General features: G+C 45.4%; 1 protein-coding gene across 3 annotated transcripts in view; it reads right to left on the bottom strand.

The window, feature by feature from the left end:
* The window catches only part of LOC110497924 (steroid hormone receptor ERR2), a 59,904-nt gene that overhangs the window by 18,197 nt on the left and 17,096 nt on the right, over positions 1-24,611 (bottom strand). For all 3 annotated transcript variants that reach the window (XM_036954876.2, XM_036954873.2, XM_036954874.2), the window contains 4 exons: positions 19,923-20,332; positions 14,191-14,307; positions 7,112-7,222; positions 6,478-6,639 (listed from right to left, as the gene is read on the bottom strand). In XM_036954876.2, the coding sequence (XP_036810771.1) occupies positions 6,478-6,639; positions 7,112-7,222; positions 14,191-14,307; positions 19,923-20,319 (787 nt within the window). In that variant the 5' untranslated portion in view covers positions 20,320-20,332. The remainder of the gene's footprint in view (positions 1-6,477; positions 6,640-7,111; positions 7,223-14,190; positions 14,308-19,922; positions 20,333-24,611) is intronic.

The raw sequence follows: 24,611 nt of genomic DNA, 5'->3' as shown, positions 1-24,611 counted from the left end.
TTATCTCTGCTGCCAACCAGCAACACGCCTTAATGAGGGAGGGACAGCTAATGCCTAGTTGACAATGTCTAAAGGCAAATCATCAGCTCTCTGAAAGACTTCCTCACTTCAAATTAGTAATACTATTGAAACCGTGCTGATGTTGAGCCTTTTGTACGTCATCTTACATCAACATTTAAAATGCATTCAGACAGATTTGATGCTTGGCTTGCCGGTAACTGCTGATTTAAAATTGTAACAATTTGTAGCATTGTAACAAAACCAAATACTCCCCCTTCTCTGTTCCTGGCAGATGCCCCTTTCCTAACCATCTCCCTCCCTGCTTCTCTCCCGCTGTCTCTCTCCCTGCTTGCCTCCCTGCCTCTCTCCCAGTCTCCCTGTCTCTGTCCTAGTCTCACTGCCTGCCTCCTTGCCTGCCTCTCTCCCTACCTGCCTCTCTCTATCCCTGCCTCTCTCTCTCCCTCCCTGCCCCTCTCTCTCTCTCCCTCCCTGCCTTGCTCTCTCCCTCCCTGCCTCACGCACTCTCACCCTCCCTGCCTGCTTCTCTCCCTACCTGTGTCTCCCTCTCTCTCCCTCCCTGCCTCTCTTTCTCTCTCCCTCCCTGCCTCTCTCTCTCTCCCTCCCTGCCTTTCTCTCTCTCCCTGCCTCTCTCTCTCTCTCCCTGCCTTTCTCTCCCTTCCTGCCTCTCTCCCTACCTATGTCTCTCTATCCCTGCCTCCCTCCCTCCCTGCCTGCCTCCCTACCGGTGTCTCGCTATCCCTACCTCTCTCTGCCTCCCTGCCTCTCTCTCCCTCCCTGCCTCTCTCTCTCTCAGTCTCCCTCCTGGTCTCCATCCCTGCCTGGCCATCTGAAACTCCCCCCATCTCAATCTCCCAGAAACCCACTCTGCCTGCCTGTCTGCCTCCCTGGGTTCAGCATCCACCTGATTGCTCAATCTATCTTTATCTTGTGTGTTGAAGTCTACGTCAGAGGGTAAAGTGAATATACTAAGAGCTGTCTGTTGGTGTCTATATTTAATAAAGTACACTGATGAGGTGCTGATGTATTGCCCGGCAGTATTCGCACTCTATTACAAGGATATTAAGCAGCTTGAGTGGGATCAGCCCGACAACACAGTAAGTAGATTTCACAATTTAATGACAAAAAGAAAACAGGAACCCGAAGGGGGCTGTGGGAAGGAGGGGGGTGTAGGGTGCTGACACAGATACGACAACATACAAGAGGCGTGATCTCTCCTAAACATCACCGCCTTGTTCCCCGCTAACAACTAAACATAAGCTTCATGACCAACGTAGTCTGTACACTGAGCTAACAGGCTGCAATTAAATCAAGTAGATCACTAATAAATAACAACAAGAACCAGGACAATTCATTAGGTTGTTTGGGTCGAACTGCAATGCTAGACTTTGCTATTTCAAAAACGAAATCAGCCATTCTGGGTTTTATCAGAATTATTTGGATTATTATTTGGAGAAAAAAATATATTGTACCATGAAATGTCTTACAAAACATACTAGGATATGTAGTGTGTTTCACCTATTGAAATACACTATCAATCATATCAGAGCAGGTTTAGGTCTGTGGACTAGAAACAAACAGCAGGAGGAGAACATCCAGCACTCAGTGAACCCACAGAATCATGCCACAGAATTCCCGTCAGAAAACATTCCGACCCTGGAAGCAGAATGGGAGGTCTGACAGCAGGTGACAAACGTCTGCCTCCTCTAACAATGAGACCCTCTTATAAAAGCGGCATGCATGGCAGATTCCACATTGGGGCACGTGACATTCACACTGTGCCTGGGTTAAGTGCTGAGGGGGTAGTTTTGGAGGGGTTGGGGGTTCAGCAGCGCACCCGCCCTCTGTGACCATCACCACTCTAATGAAGGGGAACACACAGGTTATAGCCATGTGGAGACTGGCAGTATACTGAGTTCGATCCTAAACCGCGTGGACAGTGAAATGCAGCTGGGGTGGGTGGGGGGGGGGGGGGGCAGTGGGCAGCTATGTGTGTCAAAGTTTGTTAGCACCTTATGAGCAACAAGCCATCTGTCATCGTCCCCCTAACACTGACCTTAATGACCGGGCCCCAGCCCCAGTTAGCCCACGGCCATATTAGTCTCCTCCCTCTGCTGCTGGCTCTATCTGGAGCAGAGAGAGATGCTGGTATTCAAAGCTTCATAATGATTACTAATTAATCAAAAGTAAAGGCTGTCATTAGAGAACCTTATCCTCAGAGATGATAATAGCAAACTGTGCCAGGGAACAGCAACACCAACTTACTTCCTGATACGTAAACTCAATGTACTGACTGTACAGTCTGATTACAGTGTGTGGACTATTGACTAACAATTATTATGTCTATCTAGCTATTGTGTTAGTTAGTCCTGTGGTTGAGATCACAGGAGCCTGGTGAGGGGAGGACGACTCATAATTATGGCTGGAATGGAGTGAATGGAACGCTTTTGTCACCCCTTGATCTGTTTCACCTGTCTTTGAGCTTGTCTCCACCCCCCTCCAGGTGTCGCCCATCTTACCCATTATCCCCTGTGTATTTATACCTGTGTTCTCTGTTTGTCTGTTGCCAGTTCGTTTTGTTTGTGAAACCTACCAGCGTTTGTTCCCCTGCTCCTGCCTGTATCTTGCTCCTGTTTTCTAGTCCTTCCCGATTTTGGCCGTTCTGCCTTCCCTGACCCTGAGACTGCCTGCCGTTCTGTACCTTACTGGATTATTGACCTCTGCCTGCCCTGACCCTGAGACTGCCTGCCGTTCCGTACCTTACTGGATTATTGACCCTTGCCTGCCCTGACCCTGAGACTGCCTGCCGTTCTGTACCTTACTGGATTATTGACCCCTGACCCTGAGACTGCCTGCCGTTCTGTACTTTACTGGATTATTGACCCCTGACACTGACCCTGAGACTGCCTGCTGTTCCGTACCTTACTGGATTATTGACTCCTGCCTGCCCTGACCCTGAGACTGCCTGCCGTTCTCTACCTTACTGGATTATTGACCCCTGCCTGCTCTGACCCTGAGACTGCCTGACGTTCTCTACCTTACTGGATTATTGACCCCTGCCTGCCCTGACCCTGAGACTGCCTGCCGTTCCGTACCTTACTGGATTATTGACCTCTGCCTGCCCTGACCCTGAGACTGCCTGACGTTCTCTACCTTACTGGATTATTGACCCCTGCATGCCCTGACCCTGAAACTGCCTGCCGTTCTCTACCTTACTGGATTATTGACCCCTGACCCTGAGACTGCCTGCCGTTCCGTACCTTACTGGATTATTGACCCCTGACCCTGAGACTGCCTGCCGTTCTGTACCTTACTGGATTATTGACCCCTGCCTGCCCTGACCCTGAGACTGCCTGCCGTTCTCTACCTTACTGGATTATTGACCCCTGACCCTGAGACTGCCTGCCGTTCCGTATCTTACTGGATTATTGACCCCTGACCCTGAGACTGCCTGCCGTTCTGTACCTTACTGGATTATTGACCCCTGACCCTGACCCTGAGACTGCCTGCCGTTCTGGACCCCTTGCACCCACTCTGGGTTATTGACCACTGCCTGCCTTTGACTGTCGTTTGCCTGCCCCTGTTTTAGAAATACACTTTTGTTTCTTCGACACTGTCTACATCTGGGTTTTACCTGAAACGTGATAGGTATCAACCATGTGTTTGTGTCTGATACAATTCCATCCATTTCAGCCAATACTATGAGCCTGTCCTCCCCAATTCCGGTGCCACCAGCCGTCTAGGGTTGAGATCCTCAGCTACAGTATAACTGTACAATTATACTATAATGTAGTATGGTAATGTATTTCCAGCCCATAAATTAGAGGAGAGATAACACACTAAATTGATATGGGATCTTGTGAGAGAATGATACCGTTTACGGAAGCTAATAGTACCGCTTTGCTGTTCCTTAATCATCCTCGAATTAGACTCGGTTAGATCTACTCCATGTCAAATTACAGCACTTTTAAAACACTTTTTCAAATGTTAGCCAAGAAAAGGGGCAAAGAAAAATATATTGGGAGAACTTAAGTGCCAATTTTCTTGACGTATAAATTGTTACCTTTGGAATCTGGTCATTGCCCATCTGTCAATGTCCTAATCAATGTGGCCCACTTCATAATGAACTGTTAATCTTTTTAATTCCATTGCCAAAGGCCAAAAAATCTATCAGAATGCAATCAGCAGTTTTCTCCCTCTCTTTTCCTCATAGAGAGCGTGGATGGGGGGAGAAATATGGTCCTCTGTGCTCTGTGGCTGTGCTAGACTGCCCTGAGGTGCCATTGGTGCATAGAGTATTAGTGCATGGAGTCTGGGTCAGCCAGTGAACCATCTCTGATCAGGTTCAGCCATGTACAACTCAATTATGCAGCCATTTCATGGCTGGTGTAGAGGGAATGACCTAATACAGAGCTCACCACAGGGAGAACAGGGGAGCTTTGGAGTTACAGTTTCAGTCTCCCTTTTCATTCTAATTTGACCATTTTATTACCACTTTTGGGGCAGGTAAATAATCATAAAGGTTGAAAATTAGATTATAGTCCTGACATTGTGTTATAATTTTTAGAAGTTAAAAATAGAACTTAGACTCTGTAATTGAAATGTATAACCCCTGAATGCAGTAAGTCGCTGTTGTTTATATTTACCTGACTCCTATGACTAGTCGTGTAAATATAAACAATAGGTAAGAGATGCAAATGTTTGTGTGTGGGTATACAGGCAGATCAGAATGCTAATTCATCCTGCTGCAGCTTGTACAGTACAACAGTAACACTATGCAAAGCCAAGCGTTTCCACACATTTAGAAATGTCAGACAGCCTGGCTTCCGGTTGGATTTTGGGTTAAACCATCATTATGGAGTGATGAGCATTCTCAGGCCTTCCATGGCAAATCCAATTAAGATTAGTCAACTATCCACTGTACAATGCAGGTTATGATAATCGGATTAACGCAGCACTTAAAAGCTTTGCCATACAGAGCACTCCAGTTAGCACGCCATATTTACTGTCCTGTATGTCAACACAGGAAGACAAAGGCCCTGACAACATGACAGTTTAATAGCCTATCGGTAATCAAACCGATTCAACTCTCATATACTTTTAAAGTTATTCAATCATTTGAGGAGAATTCTATAATATTCTCTGTATAATACTACAATCCTGCACATTGCCAGAGGTGAACAGTGGTGTTTTCTCTGTATATTCTGGCCAGAGGTAGTGTACCTGGCTGGCTTGTTTTGGAAAGGTAAATGGGATGGGACTGTGTTATTGGGTCAGTCTTATCCAGTCCTGGGTAAGCTCCTTGGTTAAACTCTCCCTCTGCTGACAATGGGCTGTACAGAACAGTCTGGTTGGGAAAGTCCTAATCTCTAGATCTGTAGCTGACAACTCCACTTCTTCTCTTCTAAGATATACCGACCACCTGTCTGTCCAGGTACAGTTGTCACACCTACATGTCCTGTACACAACCAGGAGAGGCCCAGCTGAAACTACAGCAGGCGTTCTGCAGCTGATGTCAGCGCAGACACGTCTACTATGCTGATGAGAAGACGAGGGTACAGAGAGGCTATACAACAGAGGCTGTACTGAGGGACACAGTCTTTCAGCGGGTTACCTCTATGCCCAGTGTGCTATAATGTTCTAGAGTTATCAGGGTCAACCTCAAGATCAGACAGACTCTGCTTTGGTTGCTAAAAGAGTCCCTAAACAATATGTTGACTGTCAGAATCAGGAGAAAACTCTAGAAGGGAGCAGAATGTCTGCTGACATAGAATGTGGTATTCTTAATTTAACAGCATCTCATTACCTAACACCTCGTCTATCACGATGTCTATGGAGCAGAGAAGAAACATGATTATGCCTATCAATAATTCAATTGAAGTGTGTGTGTGTGTGTGTGTGTGTGAGTGAGTGAGTGAGTGAGTGAGTGAGTGAGTGAGTGAGTGAGCTGTCTTGTTTCAGAGGGAGGGTCCTGTGCTCTGCTCTAAATCTCCCCTGTGGTTATGGCATATATTGACACCGGGGCTGTAGTCCCTCCCCATTCAGAGTAGGGATTTTAGCTGGACTCGATTGATTTGATTATTTTAAAGCTGTCTCCATTTTGCCCCTAGGTCCATGTGAGCTGCTGACTTTAATTATATGTGTTTGCATTTGTGTGCGTGTGTGTGCGAGTGTGTGTGTGCATGCGCAGCCATCGGAAGCAAAGGCAGGGAAATGGATGATGGGATAGAGGGTTCATTAGGGTGACTTGGTGTTGAACTACTCTAAATGGAACTAACAAGGACTAATCATGATGTCAGATTCTACCAGTTGAATTGAATGGCTGGTTCTGTATCTAAACTTCTATCACGTGTGGCTTTTTAACTACACAGTATGTTACAGCTGATCATGAGTGAATGGTGTTCTATATCTTTCTATGGTGCTCAACTAGTGCAGTGGGCTGTAGATGGGTGGGCATACCTGGGATATGCTTTGCCCAGCCAATGATGACAACCAGCTCCCGGTCAGCCAGGTCACACAGCGTGGTGAGGGCCTTGATGTCACTCTCAGGCATGGTGGGGTCAGGCATGGCATAGATCTTCTCTGGCTCGGCCACCAGCAGGTGGGACACTATCTTTGTGACTGACGAGAAAGCAGAGATGGTCAAAACAACAGTCAAAAGTCACATTACTGTGATGCAAATACAGGTACTCTCAGATACAAACGTACATGCTAGGATATACAATCATTCACTCTCTCTTTCTCCCTCTAACAAGTAAACGAATGAATGGTTTAATATGGTTGATAATAAAAATTCTCCTCACATTACTCAACATTATGTGAGAGGATATTCCTAGGACTGCTATCCCTGAGAAGCCAGTCACTGTTTAATATCGGTCATCTGCTCTCAGATTTGTCATAACTCAGCTGTTACCAGAACAATGCCTGTCTGGCCTAATATATATTCTCAAGAAGTGCTCTCCTATGGAAATACATCTATCCAGACAACAGGAGAATCTGGTCTGAATAAAATGCATCTGTCTTTAACTGAACCTGGTCTGGGGGAACGCTGCGGGAAGGGGAATGGGTAGTGAGGTAACAGAGCACTACTCACGGGGTTTTTTGGCAGGCGGGGGGAGTGTGAGGCCCAGGTACGCTGTGTTCTCTGCATCCATCCTCCTCTTGTACTTCTGTCTTCCCCCTCGCACACGGTCCAGACGCACACCTGACACATGACAAGATGCAAGGAGACCTTTGAGTAGGAAATTTCACCATTCTGACAAATAAAATGAATGAATCAATTCTACAACATAGGAATGTTATCAATAAAAAATACAAATTTAACACAGTTTTAAGTAGTTCCACAATTAGTACATTGTTATTGGTAGAGAGTTACACAACACACATTTATGTCTAATTCCCCAATCACACACTCAGATTCACTCATCAGATTCCGAAATGATAAAAAAAAACCACTAAACTATTCCTCTTGTTATGTGAGGGGGCATTACGTCTGAAAGCCTGACCAAGCTGAGGTGTGTGTGTGTCTGCCCAGAGGAATGGCTCTGTTCTGTTGTCTGCATGGTGAGAGAGAGTAAAGGGAGTGTCAGTGTGTCAGAGGGACTGCCGGCTGGCTCTGCGTTCCCATATGCGGTCCATGCCTGGCTGGTCTACTGTGACACTGCCGAGCCTGAAGGAGCTCTAAACATATGAATATTTAATGCAGGGTCAATGATCTCACAGACTGGTCCTCTAATTATTTCGTTTTTTTGGGTGAGGTGGACGGCATACTAATGAACAACAAGGCAGGTACCGGTGAGCTCAGTGTCTAGAGGCCTCTGTGTCCAGCCATGTAGCTCCTGTAGGAGGAATGAACACACAACCACATCCACACACTGTCTGGTGTACAGTCTTATAGAATTATGACACAGATAGAGGATAGCTTTCCAATGAAGGCTCCTTATTTCACCCCTCTTTCACGGGACAGGAGTGAGGCCTTATCACTCTCTGCCACTCACAGGGGACCAGGTCCCGCACTGATACTGTAAATGTCACCAACCTCATCGTAACATAAGTTATTTATTATTTCATTATTTGATAAGAGTGTTTCCATTTGGATTGTCCTTTCTATTCTATTATTGTTCAACGGAGTAAAAATATTTCATCTGCAGTGTTCCATTTATGTGATACAGGATGGTGTTTGGTGATTTCATTTAATCGTATGCAAAACATTTATGTTTCACGTGCATCATCCTGTTGGGACTGCACAGGGACACGGTCCTGCACAGGGACACGGTCCTGCACAGGGACACGGTCCTGCACAGGGACACGGTCCTGCACAGGGACACGGTCCTGCACACTGCTGAAAGTGCCTGATGGATCTTTACCCTGTATAGCAAATGTCTATCTATTTCCACATTATGTATAACCTAAACCGCCTAAACAAATGGATGCTAAACCAGATTTGATCAGAGGTATTATCCTGTAGTGTATGTATGGTCTAGCTGGTGGAGGAGATTTATTTGTCAGCACACCAAGTGCCCTCTGCTAAAATCACTGACAGGGAGAGGACTTGCTTGATGATTTCATCACTTTATAACTACAAAGACAGTGTCATAGCTGGGTATTGTGTGACCACTGCAAATGAGGCTAATACAATTTCCCCCTCAGCCTGTACTCTCTTGGAGGATGGGTTTGGATGTCCCTATGTACAGTGATTAGAGGTCGATGGAGGGAACAGACAGTGGGGATGGATGGGGAGCAAAAAGGAGATGATTTAGTACGTAAATAATAGCCTTCATTCAATAGAAAGGACTGAAATGATGGATTATGAAAACGGTCATTTTCACCCCTTCCATTGAGTGAACCATACCCCTTCTCCCAAACTAGACTCTATGCATGGGTAGCTATAGCAAACAGGATTCTCGTGTAGGAATAGAATAAGGATATTTCATTCAACTTATATAAATTATTTGATTCCCTAGAAACACATCTGATTAGGATTGTCTTTAAATTTCCTGACACTGTCAACCTACTAACCTAATTACCCACAATTCCCAGAAGAGACCCATCCTTCTCAGCAAACACTGGGGGATCATCTGACGGCTGCCACATTAGCGAACGTCACAAATTCTTCATTCCCCAATTTACATCTTTCATATGTAGCATGTAAAAATAGTGTCAAGGAATATTTGACCAGTAAATCTATTCAGGGACGAGGCCTCGAGTATGAACCCATGACAAGACGGACTCCTATGTCACCAAGTTGGTGCTTGCTAGGTTTAAGTGCTTAGGAGGGTTACGATTCAGATTTATCTGGTTGTACTATAGGAGTGGAAAATACCAGCGATAATTGTGATGTCACCATATTCTAGAGTTTCCCTGGGCTCTCCTGAGGAGCTCAGATACAGCCAGGTGGTATGAATGTACCGTAGCCTATGAGCTGTCCCGTGGTGTTGGGCTGGGCTGGCTGGTGAGTCATGTGGCTGTACGTGTCAGCCTGCGTAAAGCCACAGTGACGAGGAGTCCCAGGTACATGGGTGCCTCTTGTAATTAGAGCTTTCCCGGTCATAATTACCAGATGCTGACAGGAATTAAAGCTTGGCACTAACCTGTCTCATTTTACAGTCAAACAGGACCATACAGGGAGGGAGGACAGGGAGACAATGAGACAGAGAGCAAGGGATTGTGTGTGAGAGAGAGAGAGAGAGAGAGAGAGAGAGAGAGAGAGAGAGAGAGAGAGAGAGAGAGAAGTAGACCAGTTCTTTCCATGTGTCTGAGAAACTCACAGAGGCCTTGGTCAAGCCTATGTGTCACTTCGGTGAGCCATGGACCAAGCTTTGGATTGTTTGTTTGTGTCCGGTGCATCGGTACTGCATGTATTTGTGTGTATGTGTCTGTGTGTATGTAAATGTGTCTGTGTGTATATGAATGTGTGCGTGAAGAGGGGTGAGTTCTGCCCCATCACCTCTGTGATTAACGGCCTGCACCATCACCCTGTGTTTGGGTAAAGGGAGGGTGATTGTGGCTGGTAATCTCGGGTGTCAGCTCAAAGCAGGGTGCAGGGGTAAAGGGCTTTTGGCCAAGGCGGCTGGCATTTGTGCACAGATTAGCGGCGGGCTAGGGGCGGGGGCTGGGGCCAGCTGACCTAGGGCTCCTCTTTCTCTCCAAAAACAATAATAATCCCACTCAGAGCACACTCCTACAAAAGGGCCTGTCTTCCCTCACTTTGTGTGGCCGGCCGTAGTAGGGGCCCTTATTTTGAGCCCGTCACCTGTTCTGGATGTCTCTCCCTAGGGAAAGTGTCAGGATGTCTGGGATGGTTGGCAGTGCCAAGGGGGGCTTAGGCGGACCCTATTTTAGCTGGGAAAATCAGAAGGCCACATGGCGAGGCATGGTGAACCCTGCCTTTCAAGGCAGCCACCCTGCTAAACCCCCGTCAGCACTATTTCAAAGAGCCCCTGTTGCCAGCTTTGCATGCTTGTAAGCGTGTTGCAGCATTTTTAATCACGAGTGGTGATGAGTGAGGGCAGCGGAAAAATGGTCACACGATGGCCCTCCTTTCCCTATCTGCTGATTGGGCCCCCAGTCTGCTCTCATCACATGCTCTGTCCACCTGCCCATAGCGTAGTGGAACTATCTAACCCTATTGCAGTAACATCAAACTGGGTTCACTCCCCACTCAAGATGCAGGCTCCATATGAAGGCCAAGTTACACTTGGGCTGTTTGAAACATCTCACATTGCATGTTCATTCTTACGTTCATTCAATAGGTTCTTATGGAACCAAACAATTGAATCCCCATTTCCTGAAGCACACATTCAGTGGCTGTCTGTGTACATGTCTTACTTATGTGTTGGTGTGAATCCATTTTTATGTGTATGCATGTATGTGGCTTGTGTGTACGTACTTTATGTTGTAGTAAGGATGATAGGGGTGCTCTTGTGGGATGAGGTTGTTCTATCGCGTGTCTTCTAATCAGAGTGATATACAGGAAGGTTTATTGTGTATCAGCCTCTTTCACCCTCCTTTAAAACATGTCTGTTGTGCTCTCACCTGTCAGCCCAGGGAACATAACAAGATAGAGCCTATTACTGAGAGGTAGCACAGCGGTACTGTAGCGTGGGAGTGTGTCGTGTGTGTATGTGTCTGTTTGTGTGTGTGTGTCTGCATGTGTGTGTGTCAGTGTGTGCGGGGGCATCTGCCACTGAATTATGTCAATGTAATCTCTCAATAGTATCTGTTCCTCTTTCTCTCTCTCTCAGCTCTGATCCCCCTCCATTGATCAGAGGAGAAACCTGTAGCCCCTGACATTTGATTCTTCTATTGATCACTTCCTCTTTTATACAGTCGGGGGAAAGTAGAGCGATTCAACTCAAGTCTCTGGCAGATCCCCTTTAAGCGGACTGCTGATCTTTGGAGATCACTTCCCTTACACTTCCCTTAAGACGTCTACAGAGATAAACTGGAGCCTTTTCCAATGGACTAAAAACATGCACTAATTCCTTACCATGTACTCGCTTAATCAGTAGGGGAGGTAAAGCCTTGAAATGCCTTGCTTTGAAAGGTATTAACTATTAACCTTAACATGGGCACTGAGGGAAAAAAGTAATTCCTTTGCACTTCCAAGATCTCCCTGAATGTCTTGAAATTCAGTTATATCAAGGCCCGTGTGGCTAAGATGTTAGAGCATGGGGCTTGCAACGCCCGGGTTCAATTCCAATGGGGGACCAGCATGAAAAAGTATGACAAATGCATGTAGTCACTACTGTAAGTCACTTTGGATAAGAGCATTTAAAAAGAGATGTTAGGTGTGTTGTGATGCATTCAAATGTACTGTAGTTCCATAGAGTGCCTGATGTTAGGAAACTGCATTACACCTTTGGTAGAGCTATAAAGTTATAATTAGTATTTTATTTTTTCTTGAGTGAATGACCTTTCTGCAGTAATGAACTCCAGAGGGGTTGCTTTAGTCACATGAGCATTGACCATCTCCAGCCCCTGAGCCTGGACATGGCGTTGAGCCGATGGCTTCGTAGAGCTTAGACTAGCATCTCCTCCAGTCCCTAGTTCCCGTGACCAGATTCATTGGTTTCACACTCACGCCTGACCTTGCTCTAAGGAGAAGATAGCGTGTGGCGTGCATTAAGATGCATTTGACATTTTTCTGTTCATTTGGGAAATGTATTTACTTATTTTGATTGTGTTTGAAAAGCGTTGCTGGAGGTGGGAGAGAGGTGGGTGACCTGATTCCTGAAGGACTTCACAGAGCCAGAGGTAATCTCTACCTCCATTCTAATATGTGGCGAAACCCACTCTGTAAAAATTAGCCTAGTTTTCAATCTGTGGATATGCTGAATATACAGAAGTATGCATTAGAATGCTGGACTAAGTCTCTCTCTGCATATTTGATCTCTACACTCTCTCTATACTATCTCCTACTTTGACCCGACACTGGCCAGGCATTTATGACCATCACTACATATTTTGTAGTCTCTTATTCCCCCAGATGATATATTGGCATTCATTTTTCATCAGATAGTAAAGCGCTGAACCTGTCTTTCTGGCCCAGTCTCTTTATCTTGCTTCATGCAGTACGGAGATTATGTTACAAACCAGAGATCTATATAGACTAATATGCAGCTGGAGTTGGAGATGGGATAGGATGTACTATACATTCCATTCTCTGGTGAATTAAGAGAGAAGGGGGTGGGGAAGTAGTTGGGTATACTGCATGTCATGTTGATGAGTAAGGATACCAAAAACAACATGAAAATGGTTGTACTTAGTTAACAACATATTTTAAGGGATTGTAATTAGGCTACTGCTATGGAGTATAAAATGAGAGTATAAAATGACTAATCATGTTGTGTTCTTCTGCCACTGTAATAGAGAATATCTCCCTCTGAGTCTTTTCCTCACGTCTACCCTGTAGTACAGTGGCAGTGGAGGGATAATCATGCTTAGTCAAACATAAGCACCACTTGACCTATTCTCACAAGCGCTCGCGGAAAGTAAGACATAAAGAGCATGTTTCCTTAAAGAGCTCTTCCCAGCGGGCAGCTAAATAAATATGACAGCACCTCCCCATTCCCCAGCCACACTGCTCTCATTATTCATGTGTTGGGGCTGTTTGGAAAGACCAACAAGTGAGGAGGGGAGGGGGATAAAGTGGCAAGGGAAGGGGACCAGGTTGGTAGGGGGCTAGGGCCTCCCCCGGAAGGAGAAGCCCAGCCTGGGGTCTCAGGGGGCCTGGTTGGTAGGGGGCTAGGGCCTCCCCCGGAAGGAGAAGCCCAGCCTGGGGTCTCAGGGGGCCTGGCAGGGGGTAAGAAACCTGGCCGGAGAAATCCATCGGCAGCATTTTTAATTGTCACTGAATTCCCAGTTGGGGTGACTTTATAAAATCATCCACAAGAAGAGAGCTGAGATGTTCGGAAAACATTTAGCGGATCAATATGCTGGGGAGAGCTGAGACTGGCCGGAGTGTGTGCTCAGGGACCCAGTAGAAGCCTTTCCAGTCGGAATACTGTTACATTTCTATTACTCAGACAGCAGGATCGACCTATTCAGCATATTTCTGTCCCCAGCTCAGCTGCCCATGATTTACTGCTGTGTTGGTAGGGGGAGGACAGAACAGACCAGGGACTCAGATCAGTTGTCTGGCCACTGCTGCGAATTTTGAGATTATTTTAATTAACATAAAAAGAGTGATACCAAGACAAACAGACAGATGGACAGATGGACAGACGGACGGACGGACAGACAGACAGACAGACAGATGGGCAGACAGACAGACAGACAGGCAGACAGACAGACAGACAGACAGACAGACAGACAGACAGACAGACAGACAGACAGACAGACAGACAGACAGATGGACAGACGGACGGACGGACAGACAGACAGACAGACAGACAGACAGACAGACAGACAGACAGACAGACAGATGGACAGACGGACGGACGGACAGACAGACAGACAGACAGATGGGCAGACAGACAGACAGACGGGCAGACAGACAGACAGACAGACAGACAGACAGACAGACAGACAGACAGACAGACAGACAGACAGATGGACAGACGGACGGACGGACAGACAGACAGACAGACAGATGGGCAGACAGACAGACAGACGGGCAGACAGACAGACAGACAGACAGACAGACAGACAGACAGACAGAGATCTACTTGCCTTCCTTGAGCATCCCCACTTTGAGACACTTCATAAAGCGGCAGGCTTGACATGACTTGCGTCTCCGTTTTGTGATCTCACACTCGTTTGTGGCGGGACAGCTGTATTCTATGTTGCCTGAGAAGGACAAGAAACATGGGTCAGCCTTAACCTGATCCCTCTTTATAACGCAGTGTATCTTCCTATTGAGTTATAGGCAAAGGAAAAGCAAAAGGTTAAATGTTTTTACCTTTTTTCTCTCCTTTTTTACATGTAGAATAAAAGTAAGCATAAAAGTAAGGATACAATACACATTTTAGGACATTGTCATTTACATTGTACGAGGCAGTGTGTACTCTAGGTTAAAACCCCAAAACAGTTACTGTATATCACACAGGATTCTGTGGTCTATAAAAATCAGTTTGTGCAGACCAGACATTGGGCATCAGCATTTGTTAATCATCTCCTGGGCAACAATCCATTACAGTAGTGTGTCTGAGGTGAGATGAGGTGACCTCCAGGGAACAAGGTAACTTCCAGAGGTGGGGGTGAAGAAAGAGGGAGGGAGGGAGAGGAGACCTCCAATACTCCTCATGGACCCCTTCATAAATGCACCCTTGCCCCTTGCTAAATTGTTCTCATTAATTCTGAGCATGTCGCCTTCAGGCCCCTGGAGCAGCCAACCATCCAGCCTGCATCCCGCTTCTCTTCAGAGGGGCTGGCCGCCCTGCCGCCTGCTGCCTCAATAGCAGGGGAGAGAGCCGGACACACGGCCCCCGGCCACTTTACATAATGCTCCAGGAGCCCCAAACCTGTTGTTACCGCTGTTGCCATTGTTGACTATTTACATAGTGTACAGGCAAGACGCCTTATGCATTATTCACATCCAGTACTACAGCGTCTGATACCGGGACAACACAATGAAAAAGAGTTTCACTTCTACTCAATAAAAGAGATGTTTCTGCCTGTGCTGTAGCACTAGCAATAGAAAGGAAGGACAGGATAAACGATGGCATTCTCCTTGTGTCCGATTCCCTACATTTGACTGTCGTCAAGGTTTTCAATGAAGGCTTTCAAAATAATATCAAGCTACTCGAGGTCCTGAATTAGAATCATTCCTTGTCCACCATGAATGGAAGAACAGAGAAGCACATTCTGAGGCACACTGGAGACACAATACTTATTTTATCATTGATGTTTTCTTATGTGCATTCTTAAGCTTGGATTCTTTATTTATCTACCACAAAGCCATGTTATCTACACAACTATTATCTATTCAATGCTGTGTACAGTTCCTTTTTCATTTAGGAGGTTTAACCTTGATGACTTCAATATAGACTGACATAGGCCTATATACAGTATTAACCTGTCTAACTGCACACAGACTGTGCTCCAGCAGCTCTCCTGCCTCTAGATAAACAGCCATACACAGGCACATTGGGATTCCATCTCAACACAGCAAACCTGCTTTTCTCTCCACACTGACCCTCGCTCAGAGTTTTCTAAAGAGAGAGAGAGAAAGAGCTGTATAACATTCCAGTGGGGTTCTCCCTCCAACCCTCCAACCCCCTTTAACAACTTATGCAATTATGTTAATGATATTGGACAGATCAAGTGGAGGGTCCCAAGATGTATTAAATAATGAGAAATTCTTCTGTATCTGTGTTAGAAATCATCATGCTAATCCCTCTCATCTCTTTGGAATTGAGGTAAATAAATGTGTGAGAAAAGGGAGATGATGCGGTATGTCTCTCTTCCTGTTGTGTCTGTTGTCAGAGCACAACCATACCATAATAATAAGCCCATCTATTTCCCATCTGTTGCCAGGAGGCAATCATCAGAGTAGCCGACTCTGGAATCTGTATATAGCCTCGTTGTATATAGCCTCGTTATTGTTATTCTTATTGTGTTACTTTTTATTATTACTTTTCATGTTAGTGTACTTGGTAAATATTTTATTCTTCTTGAACTGCACTGTTGGTTAAGGGCTTGTAAGTCAGCATTTCACGGCAAAGTCTACACTTGTTGTACTTGGCACATGTGGCAAATCATTTTTGATTTGATTTGAAACAGAGACCATGCACAAACAACCATATTCATTAAACCCAAACACACACACAGGCATACTCTCTCATATACACTAAAAGGACAGTGTGCATAGACTAATATACACTGAGTGTACAAAGCAGTTGTACAAAGATCTTTCCATGACAGACTGACCAGGTGAATCCAGGCTATGACCCCTTATTGATGTCACTTGTTAAATCCACTTCAATCAGTGTAGATGAAGGGGAGGGGACAGGTTAAAGAATGATTTTTAAGCCTTGTGTATATGTGCCATTCAGAGGGTGAATGGGAAGACAAAATATTTAAGTGCCTTTGAACATGGCATGGTAGTAGGTGCCAGGCACACCGGTTTGAGTGTGTCAAGAACTGCAACGCTGCTGGGTTTTTCACCCTCAACAGTTTCCAGTGTGTATCAAGAATGGTGCACCACCCAAAGGACATCCAGCCAACTTGACACAACTGTGGGAAGCAATGGAGTCAACATGGGCCAGCATCCCTGTGGAATGCTTTCGACACCTTGTAGAGTTCATGCCCCAACGAATTGAGGCTGTTTTGAGGGCAAAATAGGGGGTGCAACTAAATATTAGGATGTTTTGTATTTATATATAAAAATACATGATTGGTTCACCTTTATTGGCGTTTATAGCTCAAGGACTGATCCTCAGACAAATGTCTATTTATACAGCCAGTCAGTCAAGCATTGGAGTAGTTAATATATACCCTGAACTAGAATGCAGGGTTCATCTCTGGTTTCAAAGGTTACAGTATTAAACAAATAACATAAAAATCTGAGAAGGAAAGAAGAAAAAAATGATTTTCTTCTCTCGATATTTATCTGTCTCAATTTATTTTATGGCTTTTCAGGACCTGTGCCAGGGCAGTGAGGGAAAGTCAGGTCCTGTAAGTAAATTATAGTAAAATCGCAGGTATTTCTCATCAAAATCTAAACTGACTTTTACAGGCTTACTGTCAAGGTCTATTACTTCATATAAAAAAGAGGGCCACTGAGTTCAGTTGGTTTTCAAGCAATTTTATACTTGGGTTCAAAATGAGAGAAAAATAAGGTTCAATAAGAGATCGATGCTTTTGATTGGCAGGGCACGCGAGGTGCGGCACGGGCCTGTGATTAGGGAGCTATGAGAATAGGAGTTTGTCCGGGATGGATGGTGATCTAGGTTGACATTAATTTGGGCCTCGAGAATGACTAATGTAACTATCTCCATGTAAGAGTTCAGGGGGCTTTTCATTGAATGACTAGGTGACAGAAGATGGATTTGCCATTCTGTCCTGTTGAAGAGGTAGGGGCAGCAGGTCTCTTTTACAGCAGTGGAACATCAGGAAATAAAGGAGAGAAGAGAAGTTAAGAGTAGGCAATGCTAAATGAATCCAGGAATCCCAGGTAGAGAAACCGAGATTTCTGGAAAATAGTCAACACAGTCAACCGTGTGGTCACTATCGTCTCAAATTTCATTATGTGCTAAAAATGTAACGGAAAAAAGTCCATTAGCTTTAGTGTTATTGCTTAAAAACAATGTGATGAATGTGTGTAAAAGACACATCTTCTGTGTTGTTCTCATTAAGGGACGTCATCTCACACCCTCCACCCTGGATAGACAGCCTCGTTATTTCTTTAATTAATCAGGTCTCATCTACTGCAACCTCTTCTTCATCCAAGGGCTTTATGTCCCACTGTTTACTGCTCCCTCTATTCCTCCTTCAGTCATCCTGTGTGGTTTTTATTCATTCAGAAGCTTTCACCCCCTCCTCATCCCCCTCCTAAAAAGTCCCATGGTCCTCGTCCCTGTCCTCTTCTGCCTGGACTGGTACCCCTGTCTGATTATTATGCCATTAAGCTTTTCCTCTCCTCCTCTGAAAGAGCGCTCGGGTCCCTCTCCAATCTAAAGAAATCCTACGGTTTTTTCTCCCTCCTTTCCCTGAAATTACCCAGCGTGCGACGCGTGCCTGAGTTTCTAATTGGCCCTGCAGTCCCTGGAGACAGCCCCCTCCCTTCCTCCTAATGAAAAGCCTCGGCCTTAATTACACTTTCCAAACGCTGATTGTTATTGACAAAACTCCTGTGGCTCGGACAAACGACGGCAGATTAGTTCCATTACAGGCAGCCCTCCAAGAGGAGAAAGAGAGGAATTTCAAATCGACAATGTAAAGTGAGGGAGGGAAAAAAAGGGAACTCTTTCCATTTTTCTTTTCATGTACCAGGCTATTGCTCCACTTAAGACTTCTCTTTCTTTCCAGATTGCTCTTTTCTGTTCTATTATGTGTCACTGTCAATGGTTTGTAGCGGGGGGACAAAAGCGCAGTTATGTTACTTGAGAGAAAATGATCATCTTATATCAATAGACAGGATAGCTGATGGCAGCATGGGTAAACAGCAGGATTTGGCCTAATGCTTTTGTTTGACTGCAAAGATACATAGACTGTTTAAAGCTGATAGGATTTGGGGTGTTCAAAATCAACACCTACTAGACAGCCTGCACTCGATAACCTGGGCACAATAATGGCATTTTGTGGACAATTCTGTGGACAATTTGTGGACAATTCTCCAGAAGCTAAGGACGTAAATTGAAACATACAGACTATTATTTTTACAGAACATATTTGAGGTATAAAACAATTATACAAAATAAAGAAATAAAAGTTCTAATTAATTTGTCTCCTTTGCAAGATAAATATGTTTACTTTACTGCATGCCATTACTGTAGCTGAATATTTCAATATTTGCCTCCTGCATTTTTCCTTTTAATTTCTCAGATTCTTAAGCAGACTTAAGCAGGGGCAGCTGTGCATGTTCAGCAGTGATTTTCCCTGGCTCAATAATATCTCCCTCCGTACCGTAGGTCCCAATGATTAATGTAGGACAGAGCACACAGAGAGACACACAGTGGGGGGCCTGTCATTGCCTCTCTAATGGGAACCTGTGATACATCATACCATGCAGATCTGCACCACTCACACCCTATTCCCTAGGTGCACGCACGCACACACGCACGCACGCACACACACACACACACACACACACACACACACACACACACACACACACACACACACACACACACACACACACACACACACACACACACACACACACACACACACACACACACACACACACACACACATAGTCAATCTCCTGCTTTGGACCCCCCACAGGCATATGGGCACACAACACAACCACTCTCCACCAAACCTGATCCCTGATGATGATGTCACCACCACTGCCCCCTACCTAGCCTGACCCCAGTTGATGATGTCATTGCGAGCGGCTCTGGCTAGTGGCCTGTCCTGTGTGTGGCTGTCCATTGTGTATGTAGCGCCCGAGGAAATGTGTTGCCTCATACTGTGCTGCATTGCATGTAATTTCCCTCACTATTAAGTTACCCTGGGTGTTATAGCAATGCTGGCGATCCATAGCAGCACAACTGGAGTCACCGGCCTTGAAAAATATACCTTTTCCCAGGGAGATAAATGGAAAATAATGTAGATGAACACAGCTACATGCAACAACTCAGCATGTTCTGTCTAACAACAAGATAGTGGTTTAGGGCAGTAGGTGATTGTGTTAGGAGGAGGGGGGGGGGGGGGGGGGGGTAAAACGCTGTATGTAGTGTCTGCATGTGTAGTAGGGCAGATCCCTTGTGTGTCTGTAGGGAGCGGGAGGGAAATACCTTGTATTGTCCTTTTAAAGAAGGCTTTGCAGGCCTCACAAGAGGCCACGCCATAGTGATACCCAGAGGCTATATCTCCACAGACCAGGCACAGCCTCTTGGGGATGGAGTTCAACATGTATTCGCACTTAATGGGTGAGTCCTCCATGATGGTGCTGGAGCAGTCGTCGTAGCGCTTGCGGCAGGGGCCGGCGCCCAGCCCACCGGGCGTAAACATGGGCGGAGAGTCCAGGCCGTTGGAGTGGCTGTTCATGGCGCTGACATAGCCGCCGCTGGCGTCCGAGTTGCCGCTTGGGCTGTGGTGGCTGACCGTGTCGATGACTGAGGAGGGGCTGGACGGCTCCGTCTTGATGTAGGACCCGCAGCTGGAGGGAAGGTGCCGGTCATCAACAGCCATTCTATTCAGCAGCCTGGAGAAGGGGAGAGAGGGGAGGGGAGAGAGGTGAGAGAAACATGACCATTAGCATGGCCTTTTAGACTACAGACATTCAAAGTTTCAGATCGACTGGTGCTACCCACAAAACTAAAATCTATACATTGCCTAACGATACCATGACAGCTATAGAGAGAAAACACATCTTTGCACAATTTGACTACGTGTGAAAACTCTGTAGGCTACTGTTCACACAGAGCAATTCACTTCACACTCCCACACTCCAAAGAGAAGGACTTCTTCCATATCAGCACACATTCAGTGACACTTCTGCTGCTCTCTTTTATTCTGATCTCTCTCTCTCCCCTCTGTCTCATCCTCACCACAGTGTTTCCTAACCCTCATCATGAACCAGCCAACCAGGTGGGAGGATACTAAGAGCTTCATTAGCCCCACATGCCACCAGCCATGAGAGAGAGAGAACACACAGGTGAAATAAACACACTCAACACCGACCACACTTGTTAACACAGGAACACAGTCAACGCTAACACAGGGAGGACTGCATTCCTGGGACCCATATTTTAGACTGGAGCCAGAGTACAGAGAACATACCGGGAGCAGTCTCCTTGAGTCAGCAGGCAGGCAACAAAAAAAAAGAAGGATATTGACTTTGTTCACTGTCTGGTTAATAACAGCATCTCATCTGATGTATTGCCTGCCGTGACTGAAATAAATTGCAACCTCTAGCTGTGTCGATACAATGCAACTAACCCTAAAACAGCTCTTTGTCCATACAAATGTATTTCTGTCGCCACCACATTTAAAGAGGATTCTTCTAACCTGGTCTTTTCCTGGACAAACAGAGGGAATTGAGGAGATAGAGCGCTATGAGAGACGGACAACCTCTATGCTTTCTAAAGGTCGTGTGGACACAGTGACCCATCAGGGTCGTGGCAGGGTCACACACACACACACACCTCTGCATTAGGCACCACTGACAAGGTGAAAGGTCATCTGCACTCGCCCACATTAATGAAATTGAGCCTTGCGAGGGCTATGCAAATGCAGACATCGGCGTTCATGGTTGATGGCAGCTAGACAGCCTAAGTTCTGCTTTAGTACATTAGTTATATTAATATGTTGCCAACTAATGGTAATGTTTCCATAGTTGACATGTCAGTTTCCCATCAGCAGCGCAGGAAGAGAAGGGATACTCTCTACCAGTATGCCTAACGTTACCATCAGGATCTATCCGACACATGGTCGGCCGTCTCAGAATGCAGAGAGGGTGAGACAGAGACCTTTTCTATATCCCCATCGGACAGCTAGAGAAGGGCCGGGCCAGCCGGGATAGCTGTCTCTCTCTCTCTGGTTGATTTAATTGTAAGGGTGGGTGACAGTAGGGTTCAGGCCCAGAGGTCAGAGGGTCAACCTTATTTTCTCACCCTGGCTTCATGGGCCCGTGGAGATGGGGGTCAGCATGTCAAATTAAATCTAATTCCCGGGTTTCCCTCCCTCCTGTCATGTATATTCATTGGAGGTCCAGATGCCCACCACCTCTGGAAATTCACAAAAAGGTTAACTGCTAAAATAAATAATAAAAAATGCCCCCTGTTAAAACCGTTGACCTTGTGGAATAAGTCCTTCGGCTGAACACTCCGGGAGCGTACATAATATAAAACCCATAACCACACTTTTTACTAGGTATCATGTGACTCTATTTACAGTATTTCTCACAGTAACTATAAAACCAAGTTGGACAATACCTACAAAAAACGAGGTAAAAGTAAAGCCAAAGAAGTTTTTTTCTCTCTTCGTGTTTTAAGAAATATTTATATCTCAAACAGATGACTCTATGTACTCTTAGAAAGTGAGAGCAAAACAAGAAAATAACAAGATAATGAAATAAAAAGCTCCATTCCCTTGATGCTTTTTAACGTAATGTCGCTGTTTAAATAACTCATGCGGATTGCATCCACATAAATGAATGAAAGGAGCCCCTACTCATCTGCTTTAAGTTCTCTGTTTTAGATAGCTCTGTGCACCTGTATAATAGGTCACCAGCACTCGGCTTATTAAAGGCAATATATTTAAAATGGCAGCATGCGGGATGGTTCCATTTAGCTTTTATTTCACAAATTCAGAGTAAGCTTAACCCCAGTTCAAAGGTCACCTCCAGGGTGACACTTAGCATAATTGCATAAGTGTCTTAACTGTTTCCCCTCCAGCTCTATGTGGTCATTTATAATACATGTTCTGGCTAGAATCTCCTTAACTCATTCCGCATTGACACATTATGCTACCGCTGTGCTTATATTTTTAACAAGGCTGCTTATATTGATTAATGACATTGAATGAATACTAACCATTTGAACCTAGTATACATTCATCAAATATTTTCTTACATTTCTATTAATATTCTATTAATCTTATTCTCAAATGGGACAAGTTCAAATGAAATCTATAAATATTATTATTAATATGGCAAATAAAATATGAACATGAATCATTTGACAGCAGGAACTGTGTTAATAAAAATACAACATATGGACCAGGTGCTAATTAGGATGTGTCCCAGACAGGACATAAAATAAAAAGGTTGACGGAACTGATGAAGACCCAGGTATGTTGTGAAATCCATAGTTGTCTTCTTCTCAGGTTCAGTAAATGTCTTTCCCATTATGCTGCTTGGCTGAAAGATATCTCTCTTTCTCTCCATTTTCCTCGTCCTTTTGTTCCCTTTGTACGGATCAACATTCATGCTGAGTGGTGGGTTATGGGCCCACAAAAGCACACTGAGCAGTTTGGTTTTAATCAGATTCCAGCTGGTCCTCCTAACAGCATTTCAGATCCCTAATATCATTCCAGTGCTGCTGCCGTGACCAGGATTAGCTGCCCTAATGATCTCCTCTCCCGCTCTCTGCTCCTCTCCCGCTCTCCGCTCCTCTTCTTCAGAAGGAGAGGGAACTAAAGAGCACTCATCCCCATGTCTCAGCGCTTCCCTTCCCTTCCCTGGCTGGGCCGCCAGAAGCATTCTGAACACGGCCTGAACATTCTGCACACTGTCACAGGAACACGACAGAGCCTGGAGAAACTAATTGGGCCAATTTGTAAGTATTCCTGCTGTGAGCTCTATGCTGACTTCTGTAGGGTGCTAATGCCCGTACTGAAGTGTTAAACACAGACACAGACACTCAGACATTCTGTATCTCTTATTCACATTAGCATTGACTTTGTATATGAGCACATCACACACCTCGAGTGTTTATAATAAAAATGGGGAGAGATGTAAAATGGGGAGAGATGACAAATGGGGAGAGATGTAAAATGGGGAGATGAAAAATGGGGAGAGATGAAAAATGGGGAGAGATGTAAAATGGGGAGAGATGTAAAATGGGGAGAGATGTAAAATGGGGAGAGATGTAAAATGGGGAGAGATGAAAAATGGGGAGAGATGTAAAATGGGGAGAGATGTAAAATGGGGAGAGAGGTAAAATGGGGAGAGATATAAAATGGGGAGAGATGTAAAATGGGGAGAGATGAAAAATGGGGAGAGATATAAAATGGGGAGAGAGGTAAAATGGGGAGAGATATAAAATGGGGAGAGATGTAAAATGGGGAGAGATGAAAAATGGGGAGAGATTTAAAATGGAGAGAGATGTAAAATGGGGAGAGATGAAAATGGGGAGAGATGTAAAATGGGGAAAGATATAAAATGGGGAGAGATGTAAAATGGGGAGAGATAAAATGGGGAGAGATAAAATGGGGAGAGATATAAAATGGGGAGAGATGTAAAATGGGGAGAGATGTAAAATGGGGAGAGGTGTAAAATGGGGAGAGATGAAAAATGGGGAGAGAGATAAAATGGGGAGAGATAAAATGTGTACTCAAATGATTCTTCCTTTGACAGAGTTTTACAATGGCATGAGATCATTTTAGAATGTACTGTTCACTTTCTGGCTGTGGGATGCCAAAAACATGGTTTCATAGCGTTGGCTAACCTCACCCCAGCCCCCCCTCTCTGCTCCTACTGGGGGGGTGGGGGGTGACATCCACAGGCGGGGTGATGGTGATATCAGATGCCCCAGTAGGGGCAGATCTGCCTGGAGGCCCCTTGGCGATGTCCCTGATAAGCCACTGGCCCAGAGTCAGCGCAGGAGGAGGAACTCAATTAGCTCCTGACAGACCATCTCAGTCTCGCTCAGCCTCCCGCCACCTCCAGAGCCCACTGGCAGCTGCCATGGTGACCTCACCTCCAGGGGCCACCGTCACCTCTTACTTCTCGGCCGCATGGAGGACGACTCATTTAGGGA

Source organism: Oncorhynchus mykiss, chromosome 19 (genome assembly GCF_057628025.1).
Source record: "Oncorhynchus mykiss isolate SJ-2025 chromosome 19, ASM5762802v1, whole genome shotgun sequence".
NCBI lineage: Eukaryota > Metazoa > Chordata > Actinopteri > Salmoniformes > Salmonidae > Oncorhynchus > Oncorhynchus mykiss.
The sequence above is the reverse complement of the archived record's forward strand: the minus strand, read 5'-3'. Positions and strand labels throughout refer to the sequence as shown.